Here is a 12,441-nt window from a genome sequence, read left to right as displayed (position 1 = left end):
TTGATCTTGGCTATGTTTTTCATACTTGTATCCGATAGCTAGTGCTGGGCATAGAATAGATGCTCCATAAATACCTGTCGAATGAATAAAAGAAGAGAGGAAAGTGAATCAGAATATGTCTTGAAAATCATATGCTTCAGAGTTAAATTAGATTGAACTATGTGAAATTACCAGTATTAGGCTACTTTTGAATCATGAAAAGGTAACTGTTGTGGTAAAAGTTAGTAGTTTTGCTTATTTGGAGAAAGATGAATTGTTTTGATCTCTTTGTGTAATATTGTATTAAATTCAAGCTTCCTGTTAAAAATCATGCATATTATGATTAATTGCTTATAGATAAAATTTCCTTTAATGCATTTTCAGGTCACCAGAAAGTACCAAATGGTAGTTTATTACATCACTCTATAGTACTAAATGGTACCCATCCCTGTAATAAGACAAAAGTAGGACGACTTTGACTTACTAGATTTTATTTAAACTTTTAATGTTGTTTGTGCTCTTTTTCCTCATTTTTCTCAATATTTGCTTCTTTGATATCAGCCAGTGATAGGTAATATACAAAAGTTAATGATTTTTAGTAGTTTGTATTCTAAAACTTACTAAAATAATGTTTTGGCTAATCATACAATTTATATGCAACACTTTTAACATTTAATTTACTTACAGAAAGAGAACTTACTCTGGAAGTTGAAAGGATGAGGCTAGAACATGGAATAAAACGTCGAGACAAGTCACCCTCTCGTTTAGATACATTTCTGAAAGGTATAGAGGAAGAACGAGATTTTTACAAGAAAGAGCTAGAAAGACTCCAACATATAATACAGCGAAGATCTTGCTCTACAAATTATTCTACACGTGAAAAAATTCCAATATTTAAAACACTAGAAAAGGTAATATCTCTCTTTAAGGATGATTGATAATCAGGAGTGTATCTTTATGAACAAACTTTCTCGGTGTTATTGTATTAAATATAACTTTATTCATACTTGTTTTTTAAAAGTTTTTCTTGGGGCGCCTGGGTGGCTCAGTCGGTTAAACATCTGACTCTTGATCTCAGCTCAGGTCTTGATCCCAGGGTCATGATTTCAAGCCCTACATTGGGCTCTATGCTGGACATGGAGCCTACTTAAAAGCGTGGGGAGTTGCGTGCACCTGAGTGGTTCTTTCGGTTAAGTTTCCACAGACTCTTGATTCTAGCTCAGGTCATGATCTCAGAGTTGTGAAATTGAACCTTGAGTCAATCATGCTTAACATGTTAAGCATGGAGCCTGCTTAAGATTCTTTCTTTCTCTCTCTCTCTGCCCCTCCCTGTCACTCGCTCATGCTGTCGCGTGCACTCTCTCACTTTCTTTCTCTTAAAAAAAAAGTTTTTCTTAATTTTGGTATTTGTTTTCTTACATGACCTATACTATGTTAGTAAAAACACATAGAAACACTGCATTTATTAGGAAAACTACTTAACAAAGTGTAACATACTGATTTTTGGAAATTAAGGAAAGATTGAATAGCTTAGGTGTGTAGGGTAAGTACAGGGACATCTGGGCTTCCAGAAACTAGAACCAGTAATTCATGCTACTGGATGTTTCCTTTCTTTCAGTCCATTATTTTGGGAATCAGCTGCATTTCTCTTTCAAAGCAGAGTGGCTTTGTCCACATGGCAGACATGCCATTTCCAGGCTTGGACTAGTCAGAAGGGCGGGTCACATTGTGCACACCATGTTAACCATGCAACAGGAGAAGATAGAGTATGGAAGTGAGTGCAGGGCAGACTATCCCATTTGTCTACTACAACCACATTGACAAGTTGGTAGTCTAAAGATGTGTATTAGGTAAAGTTAACCATGTTTCATGAGAGATTAAAATCATGTATCTCTGTTTTCGGTCCTAATTATTTTCAGTGTTTTCTGAATATCATTTGAATTCTTCATTAAGGTTTTTCTTTTTTTTAAAGCTTTAGAGCTATAGGAATCCTGGCTTATGAGGCTTATGACTTTTATCCATAACATTATCCACACACTGGATAAAATTAGGGGAAGTTGGGAGTAAAATTAAAACTCAGAACATTTAAAATGTTTAAAAATATCAAGTCGCTGTGATATATACATGAAGATACTAGGTTTAAAAATTTCAGACTTGACTGAATTTATCAGTTGCATCATTTCTTGAAGATCCCATGTCCATTGTAAAATGGTTTGGAGTTTTCTGATTAGACTTTTTTTAACCTCATTGGCTAATGGGTGAATTTGATTTATAGGTGTTAGTAAAAACACAATGCTATGTTAACTGTTATAAGCAGAATGAATTGTTGGGAAAATACTGTATAAGTTAATTTATGTGTTACTGAGTTGTTTTTTAAGCATATATACTTAGGACTCAGAAAATGTTAGTGAATTGATCACCTTCATTGCATAGGAGCATCTTCCATAAAAGGTTGCTTGATCAAGTATTTATTAAATAAAAACTGAGTAGGCAAATATCTCAAAACTTTTAACCTAAATATTTGACTTCTCCATATGGATTCACAGTTAAAAAACGAGATTTTTTAAGGTACTGGTAAAATTAGAAGAGATTTTTATCCCCTTCAACTTAGGTATTTTCTTACAATGTTCTAATGATACCTGATACAGATAAATAATTCATTTTCTAAAGTTTAGAAAGATAGGATGCTCAGAGCATTTTAGAATTCCAATAATAAGTTCCAGGAATGGTAGGGAATAGTAGGTGTGTACATGAGTGACGGTGGTGGAATGTAGACTGTTGTGAGTTCGGGGCACTAGAGAATGCGTCCTCGCCTAAACTTGGGTATTTTAAACATGTTTAGAAACCATATAGCACACAACAAAGACCCCTATAAAGCTGGATTTGGTACACTCTATGGGTTTTCAGCTCCTGCTTTATTGCAAACGGTTAGACACAGTTTCTTAGGATTGCAATAACTCAGAAAAAAATACTGACATTTTTAGTGTCAGTGATCTTTGTCAAAAATACACCTGTTGGTTCTCTGCTGTCTGTGGGGTGAGCACTGCCTCCTTTCTCCTTGTACTTGTACTCACTATGGTTTCCATTGTGAGTTTCAAGTATAGTATAATAGGGCTTTGGAGTTGGAGACCTGATAGAAGTTCCCACTCTACAAATTGCCTTTATGATCTTGGACAAGTTACTTCACGAAATCCCTGTTTTCAAAGATTAGAGATAATAAGGTCCCAGCATAACAGCTAGTTCCTTATAAATATCGTATTCTTTATTGTTTATTTGCTGGTTCAAAGCACATCAGGTCTAGGTAGAAAGTTTGGTTCAGTTCAACAGGTACATGTTGAGTCGTGCTCTGAATGAGGCATTGGACTTGAGATAAAGAAGACATAGTCTGTATGCTTATAACCTTTAGTATTGTACATATATGTGCATGAGCTTGTGTGTAGGTATCAGGGACAATGGCGTGGTAAAAGAATTATTAACAATTACATATGAACACAAGTATAAGTATCTGCATATTTATGTCAATCATGATATATTTAGAAAAGACCCAAGAGTCCCTGCTTAGGAAGACCAGTAAGTGATTTTGGAGAATTCATGTGTTTTAGGTACCATGCTAAGCGCTCAAGATGTAGTCAGACCAGATACCTACTGTGACACTCACTGAGCTTACATTTTAGTAGTAAAGACGTATAGTAAACACACAATCATGTTAACTTTATAAGCTCATTTATAGTAAGTGTTGAAGAGTCAGAAGACTCCTTAGAGAAAGTGACATTTAAGCTGAGACCTAAACAGTAATGAAAATAGACTGTCAAATCTTTTTTTTTTTAATGTCCTAACTTTATTTACAACCAGACTCCTCACTCCCACTCATCCAGATCCTCAGCGTAGCTCTAGGGGAGAAGCTGGATAAGCAGTGACACTTCTGCCAAGCTTAGAGCTCAGGAAGATGTGCAGGGTGAGCCCCTCACTACTTCTGGACTTTTTTCCTGGCTGCTGAATTTTATCAACCATGGCCCCATCTGTGATGCCAATGCAATGGGACAGGACAAGGCTCAGCTCTACCTCATTCCAGTACTCAATGACCACATCTGCAGGACTGTCAAATCTTTATTCACGGAGTCTCCTTTTCTAAAATCTATGCAAACCACCTCCTTTTTATAAGATATTTTTATGTATAGTTAGGTTACAGATTTTCTTTTAGTTACCTAAGCCATAATTAAGTCCTCAAACCTTAATATGCTTTTGTCCTGTAAAATATTTTATCCTTTAATGTATCCAGGTAATTAATCTTGTCCATTATACCCTGATTTTGCCCTGTTTAGCCCTGTTTAACAAGTGAATAACTTAACTTCCAATTGGCAGTTTAGGAGTACCTCACACATACCACGTCTACATTGGATATAGTTATGTGCACAGGAGAATAGTGAGTAACGTATATAAAATGCTTTCCAGTGTACCAGATTATCAGATTATTTCTACCTGGGGCATCTGCATTTAGTACTTTAATATTAAGATATCTTACATCTCCTCAGGGTCATGAGATCAAGCACCGTAGTCAAGCTTGGCTGGGCATGGAGCCTACTTAAGATTCTCCCACTCCCTCTGCTCCTCCCGTCCTCACACTCTCACTCTGCCTTTAAAAAAAAACAAAAAACAAAAAAAATAAAAACATATATATATTTATGTATATATACCTTAGATGCCAAGTCTACATTTATCACCTTTATTTTCCACAATAGTCATGAAGATAGTGGATCTTTTGAATGAAATAATAGGCATCATCCTGTTTTAGAAATGTTGAAAGTATTTGCTTATTTGGTGAACATCCTTAATGTATATTGCCTGGTAGAAATATTTATCTCATTGCAAAAATAGACTTCACATAGGTTGGAGCTGGGATGGTTGTGGAGGTTGTTGGTGTGGCTGGGAAATTGATCTTAGATTTGGTTAGAAAGCACTGAGGAATATGCTAGACCATAATAGTTACTTGCATAGAGTGAGCAGACATGCACATGCCATCCTAGTCCTTCCCCTGGAGAGAGCTGTAAACTAGGGGTTCCCAACAATTAGCATGCATGCGAATCACTGGGAGGGTTTGATAAACTGTAGTTACTAGCCCTATGCCCACAGTTTCCGATTTAGTATGTCTGGAGTGGGCCCACAAACTTTCATGTCTAACAAATTCCTAGATGCTGCTGATGCTTCTCCTCTGGGAAGTACACTTTAGTTACTACCATTAGAAACAAATCCAGGAGAATGACAGTTGAAGTGTATGACAGGATCTGATCAAGTAGTATCATTGGTAGCGGGGTCCCTTCCTGGGCATTTGAAGGCCAGGAAATTTGCCCCGATACTGCCTGCACTCTCATCTTCTCTCATTATGGATAAAAAATTGTGTTCTTTTTGTCTGTTAACATTCAGTCACTGTCATTACCAACATCCTGTGATGACCATATGGGTGATAATTATAACAAGTAATAACTTGTTTTTAAATTATGTTTCAGGGTGATTATAACTCAGAAATTCATCTGATTACAAGAGAAAGAGATGAACTTCAGCGCATGCTGGAAAGATTTGAAAAACATATGGAAGATATACAGTCCAATGTTAAGCTATTGACAGCAGAAAGAGATAAACTAAGTGTCTTATATAATGAAGTAAGAAATTGGTTAAGCTGACAGATTATATAGAACAAGTTAACTATAAGGGAACCAGTATAAATCTTTTAAATTACTGTAATATATGGACCTTGTGATATTCCTTTATAATTAGAATTATCTAAATACGGTAGTAGTTTCTATTATTGTCCTGTTCCCAAAGCAGAGATTTCTATTACTCTTCCACATTTATTTTTCCTCTTTTCTAGTCTATCTATGTGTCAAGTCTGTTAGAAAAAATCTCCTAAAGCTACCTGGAACAGGTCTTAGCCTGACTCTGAGCTAAGTTTATCCTTGGGATTCAGACATGTTAGGAATGTATCAAACAGTGGGTAGCACCCACGATTTGGGTATATAGGATATTAAGGACTTAGCCCATAATTTAAAAAAACTCTGAGGAAGAGAGAATTGATACAGGTTGGCCCAGTTACAAAGCCTCAGTTATCAGAGAGCAAGGTGAGTCTGTGCAGACCATAGTGTTTAAGTTTGTTCTATGCCAATTTCCCATGAAGTTCTACTTTGAAAGAGGGAGAGGGACATGAAAGATAACAGGTAAAGTTGAAAAGCTATTTTTACTTTTGGAGCTTTTTTTTTTTGGAATCTGCAGTTGCAAATTGATTAATTTCTGGGCTCTCCCCACTGTTGGCTTGGATTTCAGCTTTCTTGGGTCTGCTTACTTAATTACTTATTGTCCATCTGCTGTCTAGTTACTGAAATGTGGTAGCTGGCATTTCCCCTCAATCTCCTTGTCATATGGGGTTTTCGTCGTCGTCATTTTAATCCTTTTCCTCATTTTGTTGGGATTTGGGAAGAGAGCAAAGGTAGCATGTTAGTTTGCCGGGGTTTTTTTTTTTTTTTTTTTTCCTTTGGAGTATATCCAAAGTGTTTTTATTTATATCTTTTAATTCTTTAAAGGCTCAGGAACAGTTACATGCACTAAGACAAGAGTCCGCCCAAACCACAGTCTCCCATAATATCATTAGTCTTATGGAAAAGGAAAAAGAACTTGCATTATCTGACCTAAGAAGGATTATGTCAGAAAAAGAAGCTTTAAAAGAAAAGTTAAAGGTAAGTTATAAGATCAACTTATTTTTGAAAGGTAATTTATAGATAGTTTTCCTCTGAAGTGATTGTTTAGAATGTATGGCTAGATAAAGTGGTTGGCAAACAATGACACATGAACCAAATCCAGACCATTATGTTTTTTTATGACCTATCTGCTAAAAATGTTTTTTACATTTTTAAGTCATTGAAAACCTATAAAAAGAAGAGTATTTCATGACATGAGAACTATGAAATTCAAATATCATCGTCGGTCAACGTGATTGGAATACCAAGCTCATTTGTGTACCATAGTATTCTGTGTGGCATCTGTTGTGCCACAGTGGCAGAACTGAGCGTTTGCAGCAGAAACTGGCCCACGAAGCCTAAAATGTTTATTATCTGGTTCTTTAGAGAACCTCTGATCTCAATAGGAAGTTCTTTCCTCATGTGGAAGGACCTTAACCTTTTTTTTTTTAATCTAAAGCAACTTGACTGAGTTATTCACATACTGTTCAGTTCACCCATTTAAAGTATACAGTTCAGTGGTTTTTAGTATATTCAGAGACTTGTTCAGCCAGCCTATCACCACAATTTTAGAGCATTTTCATTACGTTGAAAAGAAACCCTGGAACCTGTTAGCAGCTGTTCTCCATTGTGCCCTGGCCTCCCCAGGCCTCGGTGATCACTGAGCTACTTTCCATCTCTGTAGATTTGGTTACTCTGAACATTTCATATAAATTGAATCCTTTTCTATGTGGTTTTTTTTATCTCTGGCTTCTCTCACTTTGCATGTTTTCAAGTTCATCTATGTAGTATGTATCAATACTTTATTCCTTTTTATTGTGGAATAATACTCCATTGTATGGATAGACATTTTAATTTTCATTGATGTGGTTTCTACTTGACTATTATAATAATGATGCTTTGAGCATTCGTGTACAACCATTTGTTGTTGTAGGTTTTCATTATTTTGAGTATATACCTAGGTTCATATGATAGCCATAACCATTTGAGCAACTGCCAGTCTATTTTCCAAAGCAGCTGTACCATTTATATTTCACCAGCAGTATTTAAAAGTTCTAATTTGGGATGCCTGGGTGGCTCAGCAGTTGAGCGTCTGCCTTTGGCTCAGGGTGTGATCCTGGGATCCCGGATCAGGCTGCTTGCAGGGAGCCTGCTTTTCCCTCCGCCTATGTTCTGGGTCTCTCTCTCTCTCTCTCTCTCTCTCTCTCTCTCACTCTCTCTCTCTCTCTCTCCCCCTGGCTCTCATGAATAAATAAAATCTTTAAAAAATAATAATAAAAGTTCTAATTTCTCTGCATCCTCACCAACACTTGTTATTATGCCTTCTTTATTACCATCATGCTGGTAAATGTGAGGTACTATCCATTGTGGTCTTGATTTGCATTTCCTTGGTGGCTAATGACATTGAGCATCTTTTCATGTGCTTATTTGTCCATTTGTATATCTTTGGAGAAATGCCTATTCAAATGTCAACAGAATCCATTGGATTATTGTCTCTTTGTTATTGAACTGTCCAAGTATTCTATGTCTTGGTAGGAGCTCCTTATCAGTTACATGATTTACAAATACTTTCTCCCATTCTGTGGTTTGCCTTTTCATTTTCTTAATGAGAAGAGTTTTTAATTTTGATAAAGTCCAGTTTATATATATTTTTTGTTGCTTGTGTTTTTGGTGTCCTATTTAGGGGCAATATTTTACATTTTCTTTTATAAAATCAAAAAATGTGTGAATGTACAAAAAACATTAAACAGTTCTTGTAACATGATAAGAACGCAACATTAGCTGTTACTGTTACTTTTATGGATTCTTAGTTTACTTCCAGTAAATACTATTGAATTAATGCTTGGAAATTAGCAGCTCAGGTTAGCAATAAGAACATTTAAGCATTATAAGGTAGTCTTTATGTCATACATTTTCAGTTAAAATTTTATCCCAACAAAATACTTTTAATTGAGATCTTTTGGAATACTGCCTTGCAGAATGTGCTTTCTTATAAAAATAAGTGTTAAAATTACCAAATGGAAAACTTCTATGCAGTATGACAGCTTTTAGCATAAGGTACTGATTTATTCTTTTCCATATTCGTTGAAAGGACCAAGGAACGTAGAAACAGGATTTTAAAATGCAGTAGTACTGAAAGCTCAGAATAAGTGATATTTATATTACCAGAATCTTTCTAGATTTACTTAAAAACTAGTCATCTCAATCCTTAAGCATCTAGTAGTTTCCTGTTATTTGACTACCCACCCAGTTGGCAAACCAAGTATCATCACTCACTCCTCTCTCCTGTAAAGCAGTTTTCTCTCAATTACCAAGTCCTACGTGTGCTGCCTCTTAAATAATAATTAACATTTGTTAAGTTCTTTTCACGTGGGAAACTCTGTTCTAAGACTTTTCACGTGAGCTGTCTCAGTAAATGTTCACAGTTGACTTTTCAGATAGCTAATGCTTACAGATGTGGTCTCTGAGTTACAGCGAGTTTAAATGATTTGCCCAAGATGACTTAACTATATAGTCACATGGAGTCTGGATCCTGAGCTCCAGTTAGTTTCTCTTGAATCTATGTACTTCTTTCCACTCCCCTGCTCCATCCCATTCTGGCCATTATTCTCTCCCAGCTGCATTAGTATGTCAGCAGCCTCCCAAATGTGTATTTTACACTGAAGGCAGAATCACCTTTCAGAGATATAAATGTGATCAGATCGCTTTTTATTTAAAATCTGTGAACTGTTTTCAAAGACTTCAGTGATTGGCTTTTGCTTACTTGGAGGTCTAGCTTCTTTTCCCCAAACTCATCTCTCCCGGTTCCCATACCTCATTTTCTCAACTCCAAGTCCCCAATTTTCTACAAAGGCTATTGAAAAGTGTTTCACTCCTTACAGTACTTTCAACTGGCTAACTCCTATTCATCCTTTAGAGCCAGGTTAAACATTTCCTCGTGCAGGAAATGAACCCTAGACTCTAGATTCCCTTTCAGTATGGTGCCATATAGCTCATTTTCCTAGCGGAATATTCATGGTTTAACTATAATATCTTATTTAAGGTTGTCTTATCTACTAGGCTTTAGTAACTATAATGTCAGAGGCTTTATCCATTTTACTTACTGTGTATTCTTAACATCGTGCTTGGTGCTTGGTATGCAGTATGTCCTTAATACTGATTGAATGATTTAATAAAAAATGCATGCACCATAGTGACCCTTCCAACCAGATATATGATCCAAACATCAGGTGTCTTTATTTGTTTTTAATTAATAACATTGATAGAAGTATGAATCTGCACTAGAAAAATTCTCAGGGAACACCAGCTTATATAATTTATCCTATACTTTAACATCAGCAAGAATTGGATAAGGTAACCTGACCAAGAAATAGTAGTTGTGTTTTACACTGTTGACTAGCCTATTCTTGAAATTTTGATCTCTTGTACGGCCCTGTAGAATTCTTTCCTATATCTTTGTGATCTCATCTTTTCTTCTTTGCCCTTTGTTCCTCTGACATGTCTCATAAGGGCATACTCCTGATCATACTTAACTTGCTGTTTTTTTTCCTTTTATAGTTGTACTACTGGAGTGGTCTATGTAAATCTTTAAAAACAAATCCATGCCATTCTGTGTCTTCTATTACAAGCACACATGGAGATAGTATATAAGGATAAAAAATTCTTGTCCTTTTTTTTTTTTCAACCAAAAGCATCATTATTATAAAATGTCTAATGATTTTCTTTCTAAAACCTTTCTATGTCATAAAAAGACAAATAGAATTGTACTGTAGACTTGCATTACTTTGCTAATTTTGTTATCTGGTGTGAATGAACATCTTCTGTAAAATTCTTTTTCAGAATCTCCAGGAAATGAGTATTTTTGAAAAATCAAAATTAGAGAAAACTATTGAACATTTGACATGTGTTAATCATCAGGTAATTAACAAACTGGATTTGGGATAAATTATATTGTATGGCTAACTATTTCAATTACAGTTTCAGCATGTTATATATTTTTAAAGTTACAAAATAGTATGCTAATTTAAAAATTAAAAAAAAAAACAATATGCTAGAGATGCTGTGTAACGGTGATTAGGAGTATATACTCTGAAGGCTGATTACTTGGGTTCATATACTTTTTTGTCACCCATTACCTGTAGACAAGCTACTCAAACTTTCCATCCCTCAGTTTACTTGTAAAACGGAATGGTGCTAGTACTTACTTCTTAAGTTTTTATGAAGATTAAACTAGTTAATACACGTCAAGAACTTGGAAGAGTCGCTGACCTGTAGTAGAGCACTCAGTAGGTGTTAGTTACGATTATTGTTGTTTGTTAAAGATCAGGCATAGAGGAAAAAATGAAATTCATTTTCATTCCTTATTGCTCTCTAAAATATAATTTTTTAACAAATGTTTATGTGTTCTCACAGTCCTTTGTTTTCTTGGTGTTTTGTTTTGGCTAGTTTCCTTTACTATATCTTAAATGTTTTTATTTACCATGTCTACGAATTCTATCATCTGTTTCTATCAACTTTGGGTCAGTTGATTTTTTTTCTGCTCATCATGGGTTACATTTTCCTGATTCTTTGTATGTTTGGTTATTTTAGATGTCAGACATTATGAATTTTACCTTCTTGGTTGCTGGATAACTTGTATTCCTTTTTTTTTTTTTTTTTGGATAACTTGTATTCCTATAAATACTCTTGAGGTTTGTTGTAGCATACAATTAGATCAGATGGAAATAGCTTGAGTCTTTCAGTTTTGCTTTTAAGCTTCATTAGGTGGGATCAAAGTAGCATTTAATCCTGGACTAATTTTGTTTTGTTACTAGGACAAAACCGTTTTGAGTACCCTACCTATTGCCCCATGAATTAAAAGGTTTTCAAATGACTGAAGGGAACAAGAATTACTTTGACTTTGTCTTAGTTCTTTCTCTGGCGTTAACTTCCTCAGTGTTCTGTTCAACTGAACATTTAAAGGACACCTTTTACAGATCTCTGGAGATCTGTCTGTGTAGCTCTCCTCCAGTATCTGCCTAACTGCCTTAGCCTCCCCTGACATTCAGTTGTCTTCTGAACTTAGGGGAACCACCAGGCTTCACCTGAGTTCCTTTCCTTATGCCACAGCCTAGAAATTCTTGAAGCAGTAAGCTGAAGCAATCGTAGGGCTCATCTTATTTGTTTCTTGTCCCTCAGGGTCAGTGTCCATCACTGCCTGATGCTCAGTGTCTTGAAAACCATTGTTTCATGTATCTTGTCCTATTTTTAGTTATTTCAAGTAGAGGGGTCCCTGTCACTCCAGCTTGTCCAGAGGTTGAAAGTGAGAATTAACTGAAAAATGTATCTAAAGTACTAGAGGGAGGGGATTCCTGGGTGTCTCAGCGGTTTAGTGTGCCTCCTTTGGCCCAGGGCGTGATCCTGGAGTCCCAGGATCAAGTCCCACATCAGGCTCCCTGCATGGGGCCTGCTTCTCCCTCTGCCTGTGTCTCTGCCTCTCTCTCTGTGTCTCTCATGAATAAATAAATAAAATCTTTAAAAAAAAATAAAGTACTAGAGGGACGCCTGGGTGGCTCAGCAGTTGAGCATCTGCTTTCTGCCCAGGGTGTGATCCTGGAGACCCAGGATTGAGTCCCACATCGGGCTCCCTGCATGAAGCCTGCTTCTCTCTCTCTCTGCCTAGGTCTCTTTCTCTTTCTCTGTGTGTCTCATGAATAAATAAATAAAATCTTTTAAAAAAAATAAACTACTAGAGGTC

The 12,441-nt window shown here is 36.0% G+C and overlaps 1 protein-coding gene across 3 annotated transcripts in view; it reads left to right on the top strand.

Annotated features, from left to right (window-relative positions):
- Positions 1-12,441, top strand: part of CEP135 (centrosomal protein 135) — a 77,694-nt gene that overhangs the window by 26,774 nt on the left and 38,479 nt on the right. For all 3 annotated transcript variants that reach the window (XM_055341845.1, XM_055341825.1, XM_055341836.1), the window contains exons 11-14: positions 667-890; positions 5,484-5,636; positions 6,552-6,704; positions 10,545-10,622. In XM_055341845.1, the coding sequence (XP_055197820.1) occupies positions 667-890; positions 5,484-5,636; positions 6,552-6,704; positions 10,545-10,622 (608 nt within the window). The remainder of the gene's footprint in view (positions 1-666; positions 891-5,483; positions 5,637-6,551; positions 6,705-10,544; positions 10,623-12,441) is intronic.

Source organism: Nyctereutes procyonoides, unplaced genomic scaffold (genome assembly GCF_905146905.1).
Source record: "Nyctereutes procyonoides isolate TBG_1078 unplaced genomic scaffold, NYPRO_anot_genome, whole genome shotgun sequence".
Classification (NCBI taxonomy): domain Eukaryota; kingdom Metazoa; phylum Chordata; class Mammalia; order Carnivora; family Canidae; genus Nyctereutes; species Nyctereutes procyonoides.
The sequence above is the reverse complement of the archived record's forward strand: the minus strand, read 5'-3'. Positions and strand labels throughout refer to the sequence as shown.